A 26,764-nucleotide genomic window follows, 5' to 3' on the forward strand; every position below is an offset into this window, starting at 1 on the left:
TTTCCACAATAAACGTGATGCAAATAGACATTTACAAGCAAAATTATTTAATGAATTTGTATACAAAATGTACAGAAAGGTAAAATCATCAAGTTTTGAGAAAGTATTGCAATTTAATTTTGTCTTTAATGTTATTATTTTATATATATAATCTTTGCAATATGATTATCTTATATAATGTTATTACTATCCTAAAACATTCTCCAGGTCCTCTGAAACTCTGCAGGACTTATTTCCTCCCTGCCCAGCAGCGGTACTGTGGCGAACGGTCCCTAACTGCGGGGAGAACGGAGCAGGCTTCGCCAGAGGTCCGCCGCATTTCCCGGTCCCTCTTCTCCGCCACACTTTGACTTATTCCCACCCAGCCGACAGCCTGGCCATGGAGAACGGTCCCTAACTGCTGGGAGAACGGAGTAGGCTTCCTCGGAGGTCCGCCGCTTTTCCCAGTCTCTCGTCTCCGCCACACTTTGACTAAAGCCTCTTTCACACAGAGCACGATTTTCGTGGCGCCCACCGCAGGATAGGGCGCAGAGCAAGCAGAGAGCAAGGCCTGCAAGACAGGATTTGGGGGAGTACAGGCTCATTCAGGAGCTACAGCTCCATGGTGACTGCTTCCGTGTCTACTTAAGGCTCTTCTCTGCTATTGGACGCGCTGAGGTGTCGTCACAACGCGTTGCAGTGAAATTAAAAAATTTTCGAGCACAGGCTGGCGGCGGCCGCGGCATGTGCCCTCTCACGCGCCGCTCAGCTCGGCGGCAGAGTGGTGCACTCTTGCGCTGCGGTAGCACATGCACAATGAATGGGTTCGTCCGTCGGCGGAGGTCTGCACTTTGCGCGCTCTGTGTGAAAAGGGCTTTATTTCCACCCTGCCCAGCAGTGGTACCATGGCGAACGGTCCCTAACTGCGGGGAGAACGGAGCAGACTTCACCGTAGGTCCGCCGCTTCCTCCACGCTTTGACTTATTTCCACCTTGCCAACAGTGGGACTTATATTCATTGTGCCAACAGTGGCTTGGAAAACCGCCCATAACTGTGTCACACGGGGAAGAGGGAAGAGGGAAGGCTGCTGGAGTTCCTCCAACATTTGCGGTTAGATAATCATATTTTTTTATTGACAAAAATATAGGCTGCTTCAGCTGATTTTTTTATGCACACATGTGCCCCTAAATATTTTTTACAGTTCGCACACACCTATTTTTAGTCGCAAATGTGAGTGAAACGCTTGCACTGTCGAGCCCTGCCTTTAACAGGGGAAAAAAACGGTAGAAACCTCAGGAAGAGCAACTGAGGAGGGATCCTTCTTCCAGGATGGACAGACATGCAATAGATGTCGTACAGAACAGATCAACATAAAAAATTAACAGTAAGTCCGTATGACACAATGAGACAGAAAGAGAGAGAGACAGAGACAGAGAGAGATGCAGGACAGACGGTAATGACAGTAGCTTACAACAACATTAATGAAAGTAATAATATTATTATTAATAATAATATATTAATATCTGATAGTATACATGTGTGACAATACTCATATGTGTATATTAACAGTAGAAGTATAACTAATGATAACAGCAGCAGCAGGAGGCATCTGGCAGGACCACGGCAGCAGCACAACCACACACGTCACACTATCCAGGCACCACTGCAATACGAGTTAACCTGAGAGACAGTGGAGCACAAAGGCTCCGGAGAAGAAACCGAGTTAGTGACATCCAGAATGGCTGAGTTAGCAAGATGCAGTAATAGGACACGAGAGAGAGAGAGAGAGAAGGAGAGAAGGTGCCTGGTGTATTATAGGGGGTTCTCCGGTAGACTAGGCCTAAGTCAGCCTAACTAGGGGCTGGTACAAGGCAAGCCTGAGCCAGCCCTAACTATAAGCTTTATCAAAGAGGAAAGTCTTAAGGGTCCCTAACTGCGGGGAGAACGAACAGGCTTCGCCGGAGGTCCGCCGCTTTTCCCGGTCCCTCTTCTCCGCCACACTTTGACTTATTCCCACCCAGCCGACAGTCTGGCCATGGAGAACGGTCTCTAACTGCTGGGAGAATGGAGCAGGCTTCCTCGGAGGTCCGCCGCTTTTCCCAGTCTCTCGTCTCCGCCACACTTTGACTAAAGCCTCTTTCACACAGAGCGCGATTTTCGTGGCGCCCACCGCAGGATAGGGCGCAGAGCAAGCGGAGAGCAAGATGCAGTAATAGGACACGAGAGAGAGAGAGAAGGAGAGAAGGTGCCCGGTGTATTATAGGGGGTCCTCCGACAGACTAGGCCTAAGTCAGCCTAACTAGGGGCTGGTACCATGGGTGCAGATCTGATGACAAGTTTGGGGATGGACACAATCAGTTGTGATTTTTTTTTAATTGCACACGTGCAAATCATGCCCACAGAGCGCTTGAGATTGCCAGCATATTTCACGATTTCATAGAGGCTCATCACCATCACCAAGTCATTCAAAAAGCACTACAAAGAGAATCATATGCTCACCTTTACTGTTTATTTCTCTTAAACAGCCAGTAGTACATGGAACCAGCCATCACCGTCCTTTTCACTGCTTCGCTGTTAGTTAATGCTACTTCTACGTAGTTTCAGGGTCTCAGGCATGTGTTGTCCACTCATGTTCTCATCTCTCGCCTCTCATGGATTCCCGTTTCTCCTCATCATCTTACCTTTCTCCCAGTATATAGGACTACTGTATACATTTGTTCAATTTCAATCATTTAAGCTAATTAGAACTGGGGGGGGACAATTTGTGTTTTTCAGAATTTGGGAGGGACACGTCCCCCCCATCCCCCTCGGGATCTGCATCCATGGCTGGTACAAGGCAAGCCAGAGCCAGCCCTAACTATAAGCTTTATCAAAGAGGAAAGTCTTAAGTCTAGTCTTAAATGTGGAGACGGTGTCTGCCTCCCGGACCGTAACAGGAAGATGATTGTACAGGAGAGGAGCCTGATAGCTGAAGGCTCTGGCTCCTGATCTACTTTTGGAGACTTTAGGGACCACGGGTAACCCTGCGTTCTCAGAGCGCAGTGTTGTGGTGGGATAATATGGCACTATGAGCTCTCTAAGATATGACGGAGCCTGACCATTTAGAGCTTTATAAGTTAACAGTAGGATTTTAAATTCAATTCTGGATTTTACAGGGAGCCAGTGCAGAGAAGCTAAAACAGGAGAAATATGATCTCGTTTCTTAGTTCCTGTTAGTACACGTGCTGCTGCATTCTGAATTAGCTGGAGAGTTTTTAAAGACTTATTAGAGCTACCTGATAATAGGGAGTTACAGTGATCCAGCCTAGAGGTAACAAAAGCGTGGACCAATTTTTCTGCATCTTTTCAGGTCAGGATAGGCCTAATTTTCGCAATATTGCGCAGATGAAAAAATGCAGTCCGTGAGGTTTGTTTTAAATGAGAATTAAAAGACAAATCTTGATCAAATGTTACTCCGAGGTTTCTTACGGTAGTGCTAGAGGCCAGAGCAATGCCATCTAGAGAAACTATGTCATCAGATAAAGAGTCTCTGAGTTGTTTGGGGCCAAGAACAATAACTTCAGTTTTGTCTGAATTTAACATCAGGAAATTGGTGCTCATCCAGGTTTTTATGTCTTTAAGGCAATTATGAAGTTTAGTTAATTGATTACTTTCTTCTGGCTTCATAGATAAATACAACTGTGTATCATCCGCATAACAATGGAAATTTACAGCGTAATTTCTAATGATGTTACCTAAAGGAAGCATATATAGAGTAAATAGGATTGGGTCCAAGCACAGAACCTTGCGGAACTCCAAAACAAACTTTAGTACATAAGGATGATTCATTATGAACGTGAACAAACCGAAAACGATCAGATAAATAAGATTTAAACCAGCTTAGTGCAGAACCTTTTAGGCCAATTAAGTGTTCCAGTCTCTGTAGCAGAATTTGATGGTCAGTTGTGTCAAACGCTGCACTAAGATCTAATAAAACAAGTACAGAGACAAGTCCTTTGTCTGAAGCAATCAGAAGGTCATTTGTAATTTTAACTATTGCTGTCTCAGTGCTATGATGCACTCTAAATCCGGACTGAAATTCCTCAAATAAATTACTATCATGGAGCAAATCACACAGCTGATCTGCGACTACTTTCTCAAGGATCTTTGAAAGAAAGGGAAGATTAGATATTGGTCTATAGTTGGCTAACACCTCTGGATCCAGGGTGGACTTTTTTTGCTTGCTAATCATATATTTACATTTCCCTCATCTTTACCACATCATGTGTACATAACCCTAAATAATTAATAACACACATCACACAAAAAACATACAGTGAAAGAGTTTAAGTGTGAATCTTTATGTTGAGATCCACAGGATATTAGTGAATGGAGTCTGATATACATTAAGTAATGACAGCTGGGCTGAATTTAGCCTGTTATTTATTTAGTATAAAGTCTGATAGGGTAGTTTATATCGAAGAAAAAAATAAATAAACTAAAGCAAGAAAACACAGCAGCTGATATTTGTAAGTCAGTTTTAATCTCTAATAGTAGTGGTTTGACAAGTGATTCAAATGAAACGTGTAAACGGAGAAAAGGAAAATGCAAGTTAAGTAAAATACAAACTTGCCATTTTTTGTTCAAGCTTTGATAGATTCCCCAAAAACTGAAGCTATCACTGTAAGAAACAAACTTTCCCTCTGATTTCCTCCTTCTTACGTTCATGTGATATGATGTCGTTTCTTCCTGCAGAGGAAAAAAAAAAACAAAACTAAAATTGAACCAAATGCAGTCACTGTGTTAGTTGATGAAGATAACTGGGCTGGATGTAAAAGTATGTAACCACTAAATAGCTGACGTCAGTGGGAGCATGTTAAATCAGTATTTAAACTGAGCTTTCATAAATTTAACTCAACAGTGAATGTTCAGCTTTCCTGCGGTCTGTGAAGTAAGCATTTCCATACATTGGCCTAACAAAAACCTGAAACAAGATTGTTACTGACTGCATTAGGTACTTAACTTCCCATCATATCTTGTTGATAATGTGATATTGACAGTGTTTTTGTCTTGAACAGGTACAGTTGTTAAAAGAGACTGCACACCATTCTCAGGCACACGGTGTGTCCCCTGTGTGAATGGCACTTATATGAACCAACCTAATGGCCTCAATAAGTGTTTCCCCTGCACCTCCTGTGACCAGGGTATGTTCATAATGAATTCACATTTCTGTCTTTCTTCATTCTCATTGACAACCTCCAAATTCAGTGTGATTTGGACGAATGTAATAATGTGGAAAAGGTTTGATTATGTTGATGTTTGACAAAACCATAGTTCACAGTCGAAGCCCAAGGCCCTGACACACTAAGCAGATGGTTGGCTGTCTGTCAATGTTGGCACGTCGGTAAGCATCTGTTGCTCTAGTTGGTGCGCTGTGTCCTGCACTGTTGCCTCTCATTGGCTAGGGGTGTGCCATATCATCTTGTTCACAATAATACCGGTTTTAATTTTAATATGATATGAAAAATTCATACAGTAAAAAAAAAGAATGATATTTCAGCTTGTTGACGTAATGACTTCATACTGTTACCCACGGCAAGGACAAGCATGGCTGAAAGCAAAATTATTTTTAACTCCTTGGTGGTTCCAAAAAGAGGATCACCTTCAGTAGTGGGCAATAAACTGTGGCGCCCTGAATGTCTTATGAACAGCCCCAGACTTCTCAGACTCTTTTAGCGATTTACTGCTCAGAGGGAACTCATACAGCGGCTCCTCCTCTGGCAGCAGCACAGCATCTCTCCCTCTCCTCTCTCACTGTGCGCACACAGGAATTGATGTCGCCAAGTGATTTTGTCATAAACCTTTGTCATAAAGCCTGTTACAGGTTACAGTTTAAGTTAGAGGAGAAATGGCAGAGCATAAAGGTCCAAGTGGAAAAAAAAAACCAACTTGATCACTAAGGGTTTTTGAAAAGAGAAGGAAATCACCTGTTGAGTTATACATTATATTACATTTTTTTATATTTGGGAACTGTTAAAATGTGTAATTTGTGGTAGATTTCATTTTGTTAATCTATTAATACTGTATGCAGAATCTGAATCTCACTCTGAGTTACTGTTGTTTACAAAGAAATAAGAGATCATTTTTATTTAGCTTTTATTGAATATTTGAAGGCAAACTGTTAGATTGACATGTAAAACGATATCGCTTATTTTGTTGTAATTCCATGTTCTTTAAATAATAATACATGCTTTTTTACTAATTTGACATGTCGTCAAGAATATTGTTATCACACACATACCCTGAAATATCATGATATTATTTTAGGTCCATATTGCCCACCCCTATTGTCGGCTTGGGCTTTAGAAAATGTGATGAGTGCTGATATTTCATTTTATTCTGGCACTTTATATATTGAATATATATATCTGAAGACATATATTGAGTAATCAGTTAAGTCAAGGAATTAATCAGCAGACTACTGATAATAATAAAAATAAAATAAAAATAATCCTAAATTGCAGCCAAGGACACAAAATAAATGGTGTGATAATGTGCTGCTTGGTCAACAGCATGTCTGCTGACCCCTTATAATTAAGGAAATGCTCTTACAGGTTGTGTTGTAGCAAGCCTGTGCTTGATGTCAAACCTTAATTGCACAATGTTTACAGAGTTTAATTCTAAATAATAGAGTATTGACCAATAAAAAGCCATTAGAAAATTAATACATCAAAACTGCATTTAAATATTTTTATGAAACTCCAAATAAAATTTCATAATGGCTTTAAAATGTAAGGTTTTTCATTGCATTTACCAAGGTGTCATCATATTTTTCTCACCATTATTTCCTGCTTTGACCTTTCAAGTTTTTATTTTGTTATTGTTTTAATTTTAAAGACACCTCTCTTAGCACCTAAAAGCCACCTAAAAAGTATTTGGCCAGCTCCTGTGTGTTGCTCAGGAGTTTGGCCAATCAGAGCTCCTGCTGCGGCTCTGTGGGTTAGATTTCAATTTTTCTTTGGTTGCAGCCAACCAAGCAGCACATAATCACATTATTTCAAATATTATTTAAGCTTTAATAAAACATATGAATGTATGTTTAACAATAACACTAATAATTGTATTTCTGTTGCCTTTAGGTCTCTTTGCCAAACAGCAGTGCACAGCAACACGTGACACTGTGTGTGGTGTTTTAGAGGGCTACTTCTGCAAATTGAGGGATGATACAGGCTGTAGTTTGGCTCAAAAACATACACCCTGTGAATCTGGTCACAGGATAAAAACGCCTGGTAAGAAAAATTAAAGTCAGACTAGTCTGACAGTGAGTACCTTCACAATGAACACTACCCTGGCTTTGTAACCTGTTTATTCAGCTCCATATTTACATGGTGTATTTTCAAGTTTCAAGTTCATTCACACGTCAACAAAAAGTGCAGTTGCACACACATCAGCACCAGGGTATACCAAAGTATACCCCACGACATGTGAAAAGGGGCACCACATAGAAGCTACTTAAAGCTTATTGGTAGTGTAATCAGTATCCAGGTCCTGAGCCTCAGCAACAGTTCAGGTACGTCTTTGACTCCAAATCCAGCAGATTTGTCGATTTTGTGCCTGTGTGGTTCCTGGTGCTCTGGCGCCTCATTTTTAAGGAGAATCCACACTAAATGTTTGCGTATGTACAAATTAGAAAATGTACATATAGCAAAAAATATTCAGATTTATAAAACCACGCGTACGCTTGCCTGTACGCAATTTCCTTTTATAAATCCCAAAACAATTTGGAATTGTCCAAATGTGGACCAGCCTCATGTCCCATCCTCTTCACGCCCACAATCAACCATAAATGGTCAGTGCAGAGCACCTCATTAATGCTGATGCATAGACATGAGCTCATGGCAACAACCGAAAGGGAAACCAAAAATAAAAAAATAAAATATTCCAGATGCAGAAAGAGAGGTGCTTGTGGGTGAGCTAGAGGATAGAAAGCACGTAGCCTGTTGTTTGGTGGGCAGTGGGATCACAAGCTGAAGAAAAGGCAGCGAGGGGGAACGTGTTGCTGCTGTTTTTAATGCAGTGAGTTCATCAAACAGGACACTACCTGACTTTTTTTAAACTGTCGGATCTAAAGGTGGAAGCCAAAAAAAGAAAAGAATTGCACTCCAACATCTTTGCTAATTTACACAGTCCCTATGTGCAGGTGGTGAAGATATGCCAGGTGAGAAGCAGAGTACCACAGTATCTCCAGTGCGCTCTGTGTGCCTGACAGCACACTCATGTTCTCTGCAGCCATTTTACTTGTTATACATTACATATTCATTACATATATTAATGAATTAAGTAATTTAATTCATTCATCACTCTGAGAAGTTGAAGACAATTAGGACTGATTTCCTGCACTGAGATGCATGATAAACCCATACCCTGATCATAACTGTGATATTAGTGTGCATGTAAAAACACTCAATGAAGACACTGATATGAGTCTGATAAATGATGGATTTTCACTGTAATGTCAATAGTCTCACTTTTATTTGTTTCTCTAAGGAACCAGCACATCTGATACAGAGTGTGAACCTTGTCAGCATGGCTTTTTTTCAGAGCATGGTGTAAACTGCACGGCTTGGACGATGTAAGACATTTTTTGTTAAGGAATAACTTGAAAAAGTAGGGTCAATATTGTTTTTGCACTATATTTTGCACTACGTGGATTATTGTTAATGTTGCGTTCACATGGACTCAGGCAGACAATAGAAGGAGAACACCCTCTGACCGGCACTTGAAAAACAAACAGTCCGACTGAATGGCAGGACCACAAAAGAAAAACGCTTTATGGTATGTTGCTACAGTGATGTTGTGTTGTTTATGAAAAATAGAATAATATATATTAAGTAATTATTTCTCGTAATTAAACCATCTTACCTAATTTTTCTAGAAATGTCCAGTAACTGTCCAGATCGCCCGTGTTTGCTCCTTGTATAAGGAAGTTGTGTAACATCCAGTTGTATATTCTGTCACAGAGGTAGGCAAAAGGTTAGCATATTTCAACTTTGGATGACACTGCCATCTACGTTACCATAGCCTGTATTCTCAACAGGCCTGACCTAATTTTACCGCTCTGCTCTTGTCCATTTAAGTGATATCCGGTTTTCCATCCTCCATCTGCCTGAATCCATGTAAACGCATCATTAGTAGCTGAGTTTCAAATCATCTCAAATCCTCCCCATCCATACAGTCATTTTCAAATCATTGCCCATCCCTTAAGTTTTATTTCAAACAAATGTCACAAAAGTAACTTTCAGTGTACTTTTTTCAGTGTTATTTTGATATTGTTTTGTGACCATCTTTATACTTTTAGCATTATGATGTCACTTCAAAATAACTTTCCATTTGACACACAAAGTACTGAAGCTGTCTGTCACTTCTCTTTTTCAACAGTTGCTCAGAAACTCAAGTAAAGACCCATGAAGGAGACGCACACAGTGATGTTGTCTGTAAAGCACCTGAGCCAAGAGTGCATTATTTCTTATCCATACCTTTTTCATTATTATCATTCACAATTGTTTGGCTTCTTATCAAAGGTTAGTTTTTGTTTTTCATCCCTGGTTTGACTGCCTAATATATAACATCATTTCCTCCCATTGTTTTCTCTCATTGTCTCCAGTGGATGGTTGCTAATGCTTTTAGCTAATACTTTTCTTGCTTTTGGATTTTAGGCATGTCAAAATCACAAAAAAAGTCAGGTATGTCATATCAGGTTTTTCGTCCTTAATACCTATTTTGTAGGTTCTCTGTTTGCAAATGTGTGTCTCAGATTTTTTTCACACAACATGTTGCACTCCTAAAAATGTTTTAATATCATATTTAATTTCTCTTCTTTTTCTCCATTTCCTCGGGCAGATCATCCCAGAGCCTTAAGAGACATTTAACTGCAAACATTCAGTCCCCTTTCATTTTTGGCGGGGCTGCTGGAACAGACAACTGCCTGAGGATCTTTAGGTATGCACCAGTCAGGGGTATGCTGAATATGCATTCAACCCACAGTGGACCCTTTAATATGAGAGAACTGTCTCAACTTTATTTCTGGCTGTCCCTGTTAGTAGACACTCAGATCTTCAGAGTAGTTCCTCATGTACCAGATGATAACAGGGATCACATGATCGTCACAAGTCTGGTCTTTTTCCTACCAACAAGTATTGTGCAACCTATGAATAAAATAAATGTAACAGAATTGAAACGTGCACACGTATGCAAAGCAGTCAATTTGGAAACCAGTTGGGACGTAACATGCACAGAAAAACAGAAGAAAAAGGCTGTGCTGACTGAAACTGCAAAGTGTGCTAAGATAACTGATTTATGTAAGCATATGCAGATGATGAGGACAGTGGCAAAGATGCAGAAACATCAAAGAGGAGTGAGCACTGAGAAAATGCTTTGTCCTCCTCACATGCTATATGCTGTAAATGTAATTTGTACAGTGGCCCTGAAGGGTGGAGCAGAACAGCAAAAAAGAAAACACAACGGCAAAACACAAAACGAGATTTAGTGAGACTCAAACCAGAATAGGTAGGTATGTAGTGGACAACAAATATTACTATAATACTGCTAAGTTGTAGTATAACTATAGAAGATTAAAAAAAACACACAATTTATCCCAAGGGAAACTGCTGTAAAAGTAGGAGTGCAAATATAAATGCAACACATTCATGTTATAGCCAGTCTGCAAAGCCAGGGGTCAGTGTGCCTGGGTCCCCGTCCCTGCCTGCTGCGTGGCACACAGTGCACCTGAGCCTGATGCCTGAACCTGACCAAGCCCTGTGACTGAAAGCCCAGTCACCAGACACTCTCCAGCAAGCTCCTCCCTCAGGCCTGGCTGCGGAGGGGGCCCAATGTCCCCACACCTGGGACTGCGATGTACTCATTTTCTGATTATGCTGACCCATAAGGGTCGTGTTGAATCGCTCTTTGTCTGGCCCCTCCCCAGGGACTTTACCTTGGGAGACCCTACCAGGAGCTGTTTGCCCTGGACAACACAGCTCCCACAATCATGGGGTTAAGCAAATCCCTCCACCATGATCAGGCGGCGATTTTTGGATTCTCTGTAGTCCAACCCTCACCTGTGATCATGAGCTTGAGGTGCTGACCAAAAGAATGAGATTGCAGGTCCATGTGGCTGAAATGAATTGTCTCTGTTGAGAGGCTGGGCTCAGACATCAGGAGGGAGCTCTGCGTAGAGCTACTGCTCCTTCGCGTCGAGGGACCAGTGGAGGTGGTTCAGGCATCTGATCAGGATCCTCCTGGGTACCTCCCATTAGAGGTACTCAGGGCACATCCAACTGGTAGGAGGCCGGGGGTAGACCCAGAACACGCTGGAGGGGTTGCATATTTCATCTGGGCTGAGAGTGCCGTTGTGATTTAGCCTGAAAGCAGAGCTGATCGTCTTCCAGGCGCCATTTGTGTGTAGACCTATTGTTTGTGGGACAGATGTAAAGCTCTGGTAGCCCTACACTAAAGTGATCACCTTCTTCTCCATATTTATCACTGACTGATATTTACGGTTGAAGGGAAAGATGTCTGCCGGTTGTGAGTGGTTGTTCCTTGTCACATGATCACTGCTGCACTCCAAAAAGTTGAACTCTGATTGTCTCAGGGCGCAGCCGTTGCACCCTCAAAAACAGGTGCTCAGGAGCATGTGTGTGCTGCAACAGCATTGTCTGCATTGAAAACAATGAATTTGAGGGTGAAACATAAATAAATCTATTCTGAGGCACATTTGTTTTGTTAATACATTGTCCACACTGAATCTTCTGTTGTTTCTTAGTGAATAAAAGCATCTGGCTAATTATGATCCATCGGTCAGTCATATTGTTCAGTTTATCTTTCTCTGCACAGCATTTTCTCATTAACACATGATTTCACACTGCAAAAATATGCTAATTTGTTGTGTTAGGATGTGAAACTTTCATGTTTCATTCTTTGTCTAATTTTTTGTAATTGCACTCTTCCCACTTTGTAATCCATTACAGCATAGTGATTCCCTCAGGAGAAATACTCTGTGTGTCACATACTGACACATAGTGCATCCAATCACTGACCATGATTACATTTTTTATTTGGATCTCTTTTAGCTCAATGGCTAATCCTCCAAGAGTCCTGAGGAATCAGTCTTTTAAAGGAACCTATTCTGGTTGGAGTCTTACCAAATCATGTTGTGTTTTCTGTATTACCGTTGAGTGATTTGTTGTTGGGTTTCCTCTTTTGCTGTTGTGCTTTGCCCTTTGTGGCCTCTGTAAATATGTTTGTTGTAATATTGTATAGATATAGTGTGTATATGTTGTGTGTAATATGTTTTTCATGACACCATTGAAACCAAAACATAAAAAACAGGAAACGGAAAAAAAACAAATGTCAGACCCTGTGGTGTGGCATGTTGGGTTGGGTTCTTTGTGTGTGTGTGTGTGTGTGCGTGCGTGCGTGTGTGCGTGCGTGCGCAAAAAACCCCCAACTTATTTATTTATTAAATTTACAAAAGGATCAAAGTAGAAATTTGTGAAACATACATTCAGAATTTCATTAATTAAACACAAACTTTCAAATCATGGTTCATATTTACAAATTCAGAGATAGACAGAGATGACATTATAACATTACCAAACATAACTTTTTGCCCCGCTGCCCGGACATAAAAGGGGCCTAGAAAAATCCAGCACTCTTGGGATTTTGAGAAACCAGGCAGTCTCAAACTTTTTCATGTTAAGACCAAAACAGGTGCACAATAGACCACAGGCCCATGTTAGAGAGGATTTTGTCTGAAAGGCTCCCCTCTAAAAAAGATACATTACCTGCAATTTAGTGTAATAAATATGGAATTAATCTACTCCCCCAGGGACCCCTAGTGGTCTTTGAATCCCAGTTTGCGAATCATTCTTCTCAACCACTCGATAACCACATTACAAAGTGGATAAAATATTGATGTCACATGAATCAATACATACATAGATGCATAGATACTAAATCAATAACAGCAAGTTTTAATCATAATTGCATAATTAACAAAGCTGTGCCTTGATACTTTTACCTGTTTTTAATCTATTTTTCAATAAAATGTCACTGTTGAAATATTTAATTTGCTTTTCATTGTGTTTCTTAACGTTCTAATGCATTTCTTCACTTTGTGTAGCATACTTCACACTGCCTCTGTGTTTCAGTGCTGTTATTAAAGATAAATGTACTTTGCCTTTACTGAGCCTTCTGAATCTCAGAAGTGTCCAATATTGATTGAACATGTTTCATTTGCTGTAGAACGTATCTTGGTTCTCTAATATCTCTGTTCTCTAGAAACATCTTTGTATTAATGTGACATTAATGATGTGATGAGTGATGACCTGCTTTAGGACGGCTGGTTCTGTCTCTGACTCTGTTATGTGGCTCAGTATCCTGACGGCATTCATGTCCTTCATCACTAACAGTTACATGGACATATGAAAGCCTGGCTTGGACTTAATAAATACAGGCTGTCAGGTTTGTGGATTAACATCATCAGACCACTGTAAAACTGCATTTCTGACCTCCTGTAGCTGAATATGTTCAATATGAGCACCTTCCAAGACAAACTAAAGATTTTTTACTTGGTCATAAAACACCTACAGAACAATACGACCAAACACAGGAAATGATCACAGTAAAAATATTTGATATATTTTCCATCATCATAGTAACATTGGAAAACACAGCTGGATTGGAATATTTGCAGACTCTCCCAAAACCTCCTAAAATGGAATCCATACAACAAAACCTACTGCTTAAACAGGCAGTAGTGTTTATACTGGAAGTACTGAAATAATGATATGTCAATAGTAATAAACTTTATTACTTCTCTTTACACACTTTTAAAGTCTGTGAAGTGAATCACAGCATTGCCTACAGCCCCTTTTTCATTCTACAGGGTCAAATGTAAGAATGCAATTGAAGAAGAAGAGGAAGAAGATGTACTTAATTGATCCCCAAGAGGAAATTCATTTCTTTCACTCTGATGTCATATACACACAGGCCTGAAATACACGCACACATGCACATACAGGACCTGTACTTGTATTAAATTCAGAGATGTCAGAGCGAGGATGCTGCCCATGGACAGGAGCCTCGAGCAGATGGGGGTTCAGTGCCTTGCTCAAGGGTACCTCTGCAGTGCCCAGGACTCAAACTGGCACCTCTCTATCCACCAGTATACTCCATATTTGGTCCGGATGGGAACCTGAACCAGCCACCCCCTGGTTCCCAACCCAAGTCCCTGTGGACTGAGCTACTGCTGCCCCCTGTCTATACATATATAAATAATGATTCCACTCAGCTAGCTAAGTTGTGAGCTTTTCACTGAAACGTTTTCAGTGATGGAGGTGCAGTACTGCTATTGCAGTATAATTATTTAAAAATATAAAGTATCTGAGCACAAAACTAAACTCTGAGTTCAACATGTTCTGTATCTTGATGATGATACAGTTGTGGTTTCCCACCAATCATATTACCACGCAGAAGGAAGCGTGCATCCACTTGTGGACGAGAGGCTAAACAGCTAAAAACCGGTTTTGTATTTTTTTAAAGAATCACGTTGATTCACAGAAGATCATGTTTAGAAATCACAGTGGGGCAATGACATTCAGCTGTCTCATGGATCAGAGCATTCTGTAGGGTGTCTTGTTTTAAAACCACCTTTGGAGGAGACATTTTACATAAGTTAAGATTTTTGATTGTTGTCCATATCTATGGTTTCAATTCTAAAATGGATAATGACCAGTTACTGAGTCTTTTGAAGGTAAACTAGAACACTGGTTATTAAAATATCCTTATGTTTACTTATTGATAGGGGGTGACTTCAGTGTCTTTATGGATGAGGTTAGTGATAGACGGCCTCCAGGTCATCTCTTAACCTCAAATTCTACCTTAATACTAGCAGGTTTGATGTAAGTGATTTACAGTACAGGGAGTTCTGTCATAAAAAGTTTATGGGTAATGTGTAGTACAAATGCATGTAAGAGAAGTCCAGAAATTTAGAGTTAAATTACTAGACTTATGCAGAGGCTGTTAAGAGGGTCAACAGCTGACAGGTAGCAAAGGAAAACAGCACAGAATGAATAACACAGAAAATAATAATGATCTTCCTATTACAGAAACAGACGTATCAGATAAGCCGACATGAGACCTCACTCAGGTGCAGGTAAAGGAGGAAACCATGTTAGTGGGTAATGTCGATTTTATGGCATTCATTTGTTAAGTGGTTGTGACGCCCCTCCCACTGTCTTTGAGAATGTTTCAGCCAGTCTCGTCAGGCAGCTGGCTGACATGGGAGAGTCATTACCTTGATTGGGCTCACCTGGGCTTCCAAGCTATAAAAGCTGCCTAATCTGTTCACTTGGTCTCTCCCTTCCTTTCAGCTTACATCCACTGAGCATCTTTGGTTTTGGTTTGCACCTTCAACACCTCCACAGAACACTTGACACTCACCCATGCATGGCTTTCATGACTGACTTTGCTGATCTACACACTCCATTGATTATTAAGTTAATTTTAGTTTAATAAATTTGGCTTGTTTTAAGTAAATCTTTTGTGTGGACTCCCTAATTGTCACATACTCTGAGCCAGTTTGTGACAGTGGTCTACTCTGGGTTAGTACAAAATAACAGGAGTGAACTGAGACAATTGTGGAAGCAGCAAGAGTTCCTATATGTTGAATATACATTACACATACTTACGCTAATTATTCATGGATATCATATTATTATACTATGTCATATACAGTGGTGGAAAAAAGTTTTCGGACACCCCATGCATTTGTGAAATGTTGCATTAAGAATCACTCTTAGGTCTTCAAGTGCAATTTCTTTTAGTACAGTCACAGCCAAAATACTAAATAAATCCTAAAAAAGCCATTAAAAACTTAAAATTGATTGGTTCCATAAAAATACATAAGAAATTTTGAGTATTGGGTCATTTTGGTACCAGTGATGAAGGTCGTTCTTTTTATTAAAAGACACAATTTTTGTTGCCAAGCTTCGTGTCTACATAAAGCCAGCACATTTGAAAGTTCTTCAGACACAAAAATGGCTAAAACAAGGAACCTAATGCAGGAAACACGCCTGAAGATAAAGATTCTCAGCCAGGAAGGGTACAGCTGCCGCCAGATAAGGAAGTGCAGATGCAGTCCTTCAGCAGTTGGATACACTCTGCAGAAATACAGACGAATCAACAGCTTGGAAGACAAACCAAGATCTGGGCGTCCAAGGGTTTCTTCAGCAACAAATGGCCGCATCCTGATCCACATGTGCAGGCAAAACTGCCGAATGACATCACAGGAGCTTCAGCAGCAGTGGTCAAACCAAACTGGTGTCCAGTGTTCCACCCGCACTGTACGTGGCCGACTTTTAGATCATGGCTTAAGGTCCTACAAGGCTATCAAGAAGCCCCTGATCAATGAGAGACAGAGCTTAGCCCGGCGTCGTTGGGCCCAGGCACACAAGAACTGGACAGCCAGGAATTGGAAGAAGATTTTGTGGTCAGATGAGTCCAGTTTCCAGCTTTATCTTCCTCCTACTAATGTGAGGGTACGCAGAAGGCCAGGCGAAGCATTATCTCCAGCATGTACAGTACCTACTGTCAAGCATGGTGGAGGCAGTATCATGGTTTGGGGATGCATGAGTGCTGCTGGTGTTGGTCATCTCACTGTCTGTGATGGCACATTGAACTCTACCAAGTATCGTACCATTCTCCAAACCCACATGCTCCCTTCTGCGCGTGCACTGTTCCATCGAGGTAAAAACTGGATGTTTCAACAAGATAATGCCCCTTGCCACACATCCAAGGCCAGTAGAACTTGGCTGCAGGAGCACAGTATCCAGGTCTTAGAGTGGCCAGCTCAATCCCCGGACATGAGCCCCATTGAAAATCTGTGGTGGATTATCAAAAGGTCTGTTTCAAAGCATAAACCAAAGAATTCAGAAGAATTAAAAGCAGTAATTCAAGAAGAATGGGACAAGATTACCCCTCAACAGTGTGAAAGGCTCGTGGGGAACATGCCAGCCAGGATTAGAGCTCTACTACGTGCCAATGGCAGGACTACTAAATATTAATTTGATGATGTGATGGTTTATTTATTTTTTGAACTGAGAGAACTGACATATTGAAACTGTCAAGAATTTAGTTTTGTTAGTTTTTCTTGTAAACAATAAACAAAAAAATATAATTTGTATTTGTTTGTATCTGTCTAATGCAGCCACACCTTTTGAAACACAAAAAAGATTTTTCTACAAATATTTCATGATAATATTTGAGATTGTGTAAAATTTTAAGGGTGTCCGAAAACTTTTTTCCACCACTGTATATGTTTATATTGGCAAGTATATATATTTATATATCCTTATATATATCCCTTATATAGCCTATTTATACTGTGTAACATTCCTGTGTCATTTCCTCTTACTGCTCAATTTGTATATATTTTACAGTAAAAATACTACATATCATGTTTCTATTACAGTTATCTTGTGCAACTATCAGTCATAACCATACAGTATCTGTTTTAGTGAAAGGTGTAGGCCATGTAATTTCCTACTATCATCTTTAAATTTGATCTAATTTTATGTTAGTCATTTATTTATCCAAATTTAGCTATCAATCACTTTTTCCCTTTTCTATTGCCTATGGCTCTTGAGCTGCTTTAATTTGGGAATTTCCTTAGTATGGGTTTAATAAAGTGTTATCTAATCCTAGCTGTTAACACTAATTTTCAAATATCAGCGAATTCTATCAAAAAAATTATATGATGTAACGACATATGATGTGCTACATAAATATTGTAACTCAATGCAGTCCAAGAGTACCTGGCTGCAGACCTCCAACCTCCACGGGTGACAGGAAACACGTGACCTCCATGGGTGACAGGAAACACGTGACCTCCACCGTTGACAGGAAACACGGGACCTCAGCAGCAGAAGTTCTTCTTGTAGCGGCAGACCTTCGGGCTTTTATTGTGTATTATTGTATATTTAGTAAATAATAATGATTTTTAAAAACTTCGGCCTTCGCAGTTGATACGAAATGCGTTAACTCAACAGCGGAAAATGTTCGTATTCTATGTACTCAATGTTTGGTTCTTAAAACGTGCAATTTTGCACACAAATAAATTATAAATAAAAATATTAATGAATAGTAACACACATTCATACACACACACACACACACACACACACATATATATATATATATATATATATATACAGTACAGGCCAAAAGTTTGGACACACCTTCTCATTCAATGCGTTTTCTTTATTTTCATGACTATTTACATTGTAGATTCTCACTGAAGGCATCAAAACTATGAATGAACACATGTGGAGTTATGTACTTAACAAAAAAAGGTGAAATAACTGAAAACATGTTTTATATTCTAGTTTCTTCAAAATAGCCACCCTTTGCTCTGATTACTGCTTTGCACACTCTTGGCATTCTCTCCATGAGCTTCAAGAGGTAGTCACCTGAAATGGTTTCCACTTCACAGGTGTGCCTTATCAGGGTTAATTAGTGGAATTTCTTGCTTTATCAATGGGGTTGGGACCATCAGTTGTGTTGTGCAGAAGTCAGGTTAATACACAGCCAACAGCCCTATTGGACAACTGTTAAAATTCATATTATGGCAAGAACCAATCAGCTAACTAAAGAAAAACGAGTGGCCATCATTACTTTAAGAAATGAAGGTCAGTCAGTCCGGAAAATTGCAAAAACTTGAAATGTGTCCCCAAGTGGAGTCGCAAAAACCATCAAGCACTACAATGAAACTGGCACACATGAGGACCGACCCAGGAAAGGAAGACCAAGAGTCACCTCTGCTTCTGAGGATAAGTTCATCTGAGTCACCAGCCTCAGAAATCGCAAGTTAACAGCAGCTCAGATCAGAGACCAGATGAATGCCACACAGAGTTCTAGCAGCAGACCCATCTCTAGAACAACTGTTAAGAGGAGACTGCGCGAATCAGGCCTTCATGGTCAAATAGCTGCTAGGAAACCACTGCTAAGGAGAGGCAACAAGCAGAAGAGATTTGTTTGGGCCAAGAAACACAAGGAATGGACATTAGACCAGTGGAAATCTGTGCTTTGGTCTGATGAGTCCAAATTTGAGATCTTTGGTTCCAACCACCGTGTCTTTGTGAGACGCAGAAAAGGTGAACGGATGGATTCCACATGCCTGGTTCCCACTGTGAAGCATGGAGGAGGAGGTGTGATGGTGTGGGGGTGTTTTGCTGGTGACACTGTTGGGGATTTATTCAAAATTGAAGGCACACTGAACCAGCATGGCTACCACAGCATCCTGCAGTGACATGCCATCCCATCCGGTTTGCGTTTAGTTGGACGATCATTTATTTTTCAACAGGACAATGACCCCAAACACACCTCCAGGCTGTGTAAGGGCTATTTGACCAAGAAGGAGAGTGATGGAGTGTTGCGGCAGATGACCTGGCCTCCACAGTCACCGGACCTGAACCCAATGGAGATGGTTTGGGGTGAGCTGGACCGCAGAGTGAAGGCAAAGGGGCCAACAAGTGCTAAACACCTCTGGGAACTCCTTCAAGACTGTTGGAAAACCATTTCAGGTGACTACCTCTTGAAGCTCATGGAGAGAATGCCAAGAGTGTGCAAAGCAGTAATCAGAGCAAAGGGTGGCTATTTTGAAGAAACTAGAATATAAAACATGTTTTCAGTTATTTCACCTTTTTTTGTTAAGTACATAACTCCACGTGTTCATTCATAGTTTTGATGCCTTCAGTGAGAATCTACAATGTAAATAGTCATGAAAATAAAGAAAACGCATTGAATGAGAAGGTGTGTCCAAACTTTTGGCCTGTACTATATATATATATATATATATATATATATTATATACAAAATTATTATGAAGCAATAATTATATATAAAAATAAAAATAACAAAATAAACAATTTCTTATAAATAATTTAATAAACAAACCGAAACCAGTAATAATGTTAAAATAAACACGTTTTGTTTAAGATAAATAAACCCCAGCAATTAAAACCTATTTTAAATGACTAAATTAAATTAACCAAGTTCTGACAGCACATCATGTGAATTTTTTTTTTTATCAAAAATTGCAGTGATTATGTGATCCTGTATAGTCATGTATGAGGATATATGTGTAACATATTTTTTTCTTTGCTTGCTTGTTTTTTTTTCCCTTTTCTTTCTAGACTTATTTGTTAATTTTTATTTATGTACACCACCTCCACCTCCAGATTAAAAAAAAATCTTGAATGTCTTTCAAAAAGCAATAAAAACTTGACTTTTAAAAAAAGATCAAAAATTGCATGAGACATGTCCCCCTTATCCATCAAAACAAAGAGAAAGAAACAAGACATCACTACAGTTCAACGTCATTTTTATTAGTTTATTTTAACAGACAAATCAAAACTTTCTCCCACTGGCCATGAGCCCCAAGCCTCAGTGTGTGACCACAGTAATGATGAGAACAAAAAAGAGGAAGAATAAAGGAGATAAGAGTGAGGCGGGTGCATTGATAGATGGTATCAGTGTGTTTGCATCATGTTGGTGTGTCACCTTCCCTCTTAGTGTGTCTTTGTGTGGGTGTGGAACTATTTTTATTTTTTATTTTTTACCCCAAACTTACCAAAGACTTCCATTATAAGTTACAGATGATGGTATCTGCAAAACAAAACAAAAAAGTACTTTAGATCCAATATACAGTGTGCAATTGTGAATTTTATCAAGTTCAACAGATTACTATTTTACTAATTAAAATTACATTTCAAATTACAAAAATGTCATGGTCCCTTGAAAATAACTTTTGCTTTCTTGCCACAATGGTCTGCACATCCCAAATAAAAGACTGCTGACCTTAAAATCTATTTAAAATCTAATGGGAAAGAGTCATGCTATTCGGTATATCACTGCTTAACAAATTCCAAACTTTTATGTGCAAACACACCAAGGTCATTCAACATTGAAGTGTGATATGCAAGTATATAATTTTAGTGGATGCCTCTCATCAACTTACCTTGGAAAGACACCGCGCTGGTCATATGGGCATCCAGGTGTTGCCATACTGTGTGCTCTCGTGTGCTTCTAAACTTTGGACAGAGAGGACAACCCCACTCTGCACCGGAGAAGGCTGTCCTCTCTAACCGGCCTCCAGCGTGTATGATTGATGGATGCATCTGCAAAACAGTATACATTACTATACTAAGACCTGGTTTCCCAGAGAGTGATAAAGGCAGGCCCTACAGATGGTTAGTTTTGGTAATAGTCAGGCCAACATCAACTGCATGCTACACTATGTTTACATGCACTTCACTAATCACATTACCTTCCCTCTTACAGCAGTGTTTTTTCAACTGCTGCTTCTGTTCACGGAAACACTTATTTATAAACAATTTTAACACCTGACAGTGTTGTGGAAATTCTCTGCTACTGGTGAAGAATGAGAATTTATTTTCTTTGCAAAGAAAAGGTCATTCAACACACAAGCGGTCAGAGTGAAGAAAGACCCCAAACATGGAGAGACCTACACATTTATGCCCGAGAAGCGCTCATTAAGGTGCGTTTCACACCCTTTGTCTGCCACGGGTAGGAAATTACAATTACAATTCTCCTTTTGAGTATTCATGTCACTAAACAAAAATAAAATAAAATAGTCACAACTTAATTATCTGACATTTTAATTCATGTTCTTTGGTGTCAAAGAGCTCTGGAGAAATAACTGATTACTAGTATTATTAGACAGAAGAGGACAAAAAGGAGGCGTCTAGTAAAATCATGATTCAGCGCTTATTACTGTGGGATCACTGTCAAACACCTGTTATGAATTAATCAGGGAAAATACCTGTAGTGGTATGCTAATTTTGTAATGTTAGGTATAGAGATCTACAGATAATATAATAAAACAACAATGTGATGAGATGTAACATAATGCACGGTCATCTTGTGTGTCAATGTCTTACACTTTATATAAGGATAATTTTATTGCAAAGAGCTGTGGCATCACACAAACCAGCAGTTTGTCTTTTGTTTTTCACAATAAAATCAACACACACACTTCTTCAAGAAACAGTGCGCATAAATCTAGCTTTATTACACAAGGGTTCCCTTTATAGTTATTATACGTAACATTATATGCTCTAGTCTGGGGTTCCCCAAACTCTATAAAACGACATTAAAAACACACCACAGTCTCACTAGTAAACGCAGTGCATGGTAATATATCAACAGTCAGATCAGGCTACGAGATTTGTGGATCATACAGTTTATGAACTTAGCTAAAGTCAATGCTAAAATTAGCGTAGCCGTTTGTATAGCAGGCAGACAGGAGGTTGGAGGTCTGCTTTCATTAAATGCTTACAGCCACTAAACACTTTGTTTTTTGTTTTTATTTCAACATACTTTACCTCGCCTCTTGTCGTTCGCCGAGATATACTTTTGTCGTTTCTATGATAATATTGCACAAAACCGTTCTTCTTCTTCTTCTTTTGGTTTTGATTGGCGGCTGGCATCCTACTATTAGGCGCATTGCCGCCACCTACCGGACTGGAGTGTGGAACAGGAGGCTAGCAGTAAATTAAAAAAAACAAAAATAACAAAACAAAACAAAACAAAAAAAAAACAAAAAACAAAGAAATGGGAGGGGGGAACCCCCTCCAAACCCAATCTAGATCCTCTCAACTAAACCAGTTTTCCTCAAATATCTTCGTACATGTTTATTAATATCGTCTGATCTTTGTAACAGATTCCCTAGTGTGAATCCTACTTTCTCTTTCTCCAGGCCTGCTTTTAACACTCTCCTCTCTCTTTCATACTCTTTGCATTCCATTAACACGTGTTGCACTGTCTCCTGCTCATTACAGCTTCTATAGTTACCTGTAGGGTGTTTACCAACTATTCTTAATGTGCTGTTCAGCCCTGTATGTCCCAGCCTGAGGCGGGTGAGGGCCACCTCCTCCTTCCTGCTCCTGCCCAACACCCGCCCACCCCCCACATGCGTCTGTATACTGTAAAAATGTCTCCCTGTGTCATTTCTGTCCCAGTACTCCTGCCACACCTTCTGCATATGTGTTTTAATGATTGATTTCCCTTCAATTCTGCCCAGCGGAATATTGTTGTGTATTGTTTGCGCTTTGACTGCTTGTTTTGCCAGTATGTCCACCTCTTCATTGCCCTCAACCCTGCATGAGCTGGGACCCACACAAAGCTGACTGTTCCCCTGCTATGGAGTTGATGTAACAGTTGATGTATCTCCATAACTAGGTCTTGTCTACATGACTTCATTGTTTTAATACTTTTAGGGCTGCATAGCTGTCTGACGCTATTAATGCATGCACAGTACTGCCTTCCTTCAACCACTTTAAGGCAAGTGTAATAGCTAAGAGCTCAACCGCATAAACCGAGGCATGATCTGTAGCTCTCTTTAATTGCCAGTCTCTGTTCTGCAATGTAGACTGCTGCCCCTGTGCGCCCAGTCTCTGGATCCTTTGACCCATCCGTAAATATCAATAGCTTGTTTGCATAGTTCTGTTCAATATATCTTTGCACAGTAACTCCTGTACCACTTTGCCCTGATTTTTTCTTTAGTTGGCACTGAACACCAAAGTCCACCATAGGCTCCTGATATACCCAAGGAGGAATTTCTGGTAAAGAACTACTTGACACATACTGCATATTACATAAACCAACACTCTCAGCTTTTATATTTCCAACCCAGCCCAAGCTCCAAAAATTTGCCTTGCTGTACTCTGAACACTCCTCTAATATTGCTTTTGCTGGATGAGACCTTTTGTGCCCCTGCAGATACACCCAGTATGCCAGCATGAGCTTCACCCTTCTTATCCTCAGAGGCTCTTCCCCCACCTCAACTTGTAGAGCAGCCACTGGAGAGGTCTTAAACGCCCCACTACATATCCTCAGCCCTTTGGCCTGTTCCACATCCAGCTTCTTAAGGTGACTCTCTGCTGCTGACATATAAGCCACACTGCCATAATCTATTCTAGATCTCATCATAGCTTGATATATGTTTAATAGAGACTTCCTGGTTGCACCCCAATCTCGCCCTGCCAAACACCTCATAAGGTTATTAACATTCTTACACTTATCTCTCACTTTTTCAATATGCTGCTTCCAGGTAAGTTTTTCATCAAACAAAACACCCAAAAACCGAATAACTTTGACTTGTTCTAGTGTTTGACCATATAGCTTTATTGACACCTCTTTATGTCGCTTAGCAAAGCATATTACTTGGGTTTTTGCCACTGACAGTTTAAACCCCCACCTATTCGCCCCCTGCTCCACTTTTTCAACCGCTGCCTGCAGCTTTTTCTGCAGATACTCTTGATTTCTCCCCCTCACCCATAAGGCCCCGTCATCAGCAAATAATGACTTACTTATTCCTCCTCCCACCTCCTCAAATATGTCATTGATCATACAATTAAAGAACACTGGACTACACACACTCCCTTGCGGAGTTCCGTTTTCAACCTTATATATTGGAGAGAATTCCTGCCTTACTCTCACCTCTATCGTTCTCCCAAACAGGAAGCTCAACACCCAGTTATATAATTTCCCTCCTACTCCCAACTTATCTAATTTAATCAGCAGCCCTTCTTTCCATAGCATATCATATGCCTTCTCTATGTCGAAGAACACTGCCATCACTATTTCTTTATTTGTCTGTGCTTTCCTAATATCCGATTCTAACCTAAGCACTGAATCCATCGTATTTCTTCCTTTACGAAACCCACTTTGATACGATGAAAAAAGATCTCGACTCTCTAAAAAATACATGAGCCTTTCTGTCACCATCTTCTCCATTGTCTTCCCTAACTGGGATGTAAGTGCAATTGGCCTATAATTTGATGGATCTGATGCTCCTTTACCTGGTTTCAAAATTGGCACTATTACTGAGTGTTTCCATGCTTGTGGAACCTCCCCTGAATCCCATACTCTGTTAAATAGCTTCAATATTACCCCCAGCGACCTGTCATCCATGTGATCTAACATACAGTATCAAACATCATCTTTCCCTGGCGACGACTGCCACGCGTTGGAGACGGTCAGCACATTTTGCCTATGCTGCTTTGCTTCTTTGCTTCTGCTGAGATATTTTCTGAACTATGAACTCGAATCAACGTTTCAGCCAATAGTTTCGCCTTCTCTAAACTACTGACTGCTGTTCTATTATCTTTCTTCAGAATCGGGATTGTTATACTTCTCCTTATTCCACTCATTTTTTTGATCATTCCCCAAACATCTGATAGCTGTACCTCCTGCCCTATTCCACTACAGTACTTCCTCCAGCACGCCCGCTTAGCTGCTCTGATCGTCCTTCTCACCACTGCCTGTGACCTTTTATATTGGATTAATGACTCCATTGTATGCTGTTTCTTCAACAATCTGAATGCCCTGTTGCGTGTTTTTATTGCCTGTTTGCAGTTATCGTCCCACCATGGTACACCTTTTACACTTCTGCCCCCTGACACTTTTGGAACTGTCTCATCAGCAGACTGTATTATAGCTGTGACCACTCTCTCATTCCATTCATCTACATCTATCCCTTGCCCCTCATGTAACTCCTCAAGTTTATTTCTACTCACTGCCTGATAAACATCCCATTTAGCATTCTGAATTTTCCACCTTGGCACCCTCCTTTCCTCCTCTCGCTGCATTTCTACTCCCACCTTACTAATGACTGGATAGTGATCACTCCCCATTAATATTTCATCTCGCACTTCCCAATCTGTGACACCTGCCATCTCATTAGACATTAAAGTTAAGTCAATTGCACTCTCCTTATTTCGTACACAATCATACCTAGTGCCCCTCCCATCATTCATACATACTAACCCTTTATCCTCTATAAATTCTTCCACTATTGAACCATTTGAGTCTGTTCTCTCACTCCCCCATAAAGTGCTATGTGCATTGAAGTCCCCACACCACACTATTTTCCCTTGCACATCCCCCAGTACCGTATTCAGTGTATCCATACTCAATCTGTTGCATAGGTTATAGTAATTAATAACCGCTACCTCATACCTTCCTGTCCAAATTTTAATTGTTATGGCCTCATGTTCTGTCCCTATTTGAACAATATTGAACCCTGTTCCATCCTTAACAAAGGTAGCTACCCACCACCTGTCCCATTCTTCCTGTCATTTCTTACAGCCGTGTACCCATGTAGTACAAAATCCCACTGCACTCTCAGCCATGTTTCTTGAACGCAGATTATACTGGGTTTGTCCTGTAACCCAGAAATAAACTTCTTAAATTCCTGCTCATTAGCTATGAGGCCTCTTGCATTCCATTGCAATATACTTAGGACCATGATGATCCCCCACCCCATATTGATGACTGTTGTGACGGAATCTGTGAACTGAATGCCCCTCCTTTCAAAAGGTCCTCCACTTCCTCCCACCCGATGGCCTCCAGTCCCAGATACTTCTCTGCTGCTTTCACTATTATTTTGATTTTTTCCGTTTTTTTGTCCGTTTGCGCTGTACAGTTAATCACTTCAACCATAAACAGTACGAAATCTCTCTTCCCCACAATCATCGTGTCTTCCTTAATTCTTTTACAGCCTTCATGTGCTCTCACTTCATGCCTTTCTGTCGCCCTGGCATTACTTTCAGTTGCCTGCACCCTCACCCTCCTGGCCGCTTCTGCGTATGTGACCCCGTGTGATGTTTGAATTTGCTGCACTTCTGCTGCTCTCTTACTGACTTCACATCCCCTGTATGCAGAA

General features: G+C 40.4%; 1 protein-coding gene and 1 long non-coding RNA gene across 11 annotated transcripts in view; one reads left to right on the plus strand and one right to left on the minus strand.

Moving 5' to 3' along the window:
• The window catches only part of LOC125892045 (tumor necrosis factor receptor superfamily member 14-like), a 49,705-nt gene that overhangs the window by 1,180 nt on the left and 21,761 nt on the right, over window positions 1-26,764 (plus strand). For 2 of the 10 annotated variants that reach the window (XM_049581781.1, XM_049581787.1), the window contains exons 3-5: window positions 5,037-5,162; window positions 7,098-7,247; window positions 8,506-8,590. The exons of 3 other annotated variants lie outside the window; for them this stretch is intronic. In XM_049581781.1, the coding sequence (XP_049437738.1) occupies window positions 5,037-5,162; window positions 7,098-7,247; window positions 8,506-8,590 (361 nt within the window). Of the gene's footprint in view, window positions 1-5,036; window positions 5,163-7,097; window positions 7,248-8,505; window positions 8,591-9,396; window positions 9,540-9,674; window positions 9,702-9,858; window positions 12,448-26,764 lie in introns of those variants that run through there. 5 more of the 10 variants (XM_049581779.1, XM_049581780.1, XM_049581788.1 and 2 more) reach the window with 5 other exon arrangements.
• LOC125892076 (uncharacterized) lies at window positions 20,530-22,498 on the minus strand. The gene is made up of 3 exons (XR_007449694.1): window positions 22,422-22,498; window positions 21,035-21,194; window positions 20,530-20,682 (listed from the first exon to the last, which is right to left on the minus strand). It is a non-coding gene; the product is annotated as an uncharacterized LOC125892076 (long non-coding RNA).

The sequence above is a fragment of the Epinephelus fuscoguttatus genome, linkage group LG7 (genome assembly GCF_011397635.1).
Source record: "Epinephelus fuscoguttatus linkage group LG7, E.fuscoguttatus.final_Chr_v1".
Lineage (NCBI taxonomy): Eukaryota > Metazoa > Chordata > Actinopteri > Perciformes > Serranidae > Epinephelus > Epinephelus fuscoguttatus.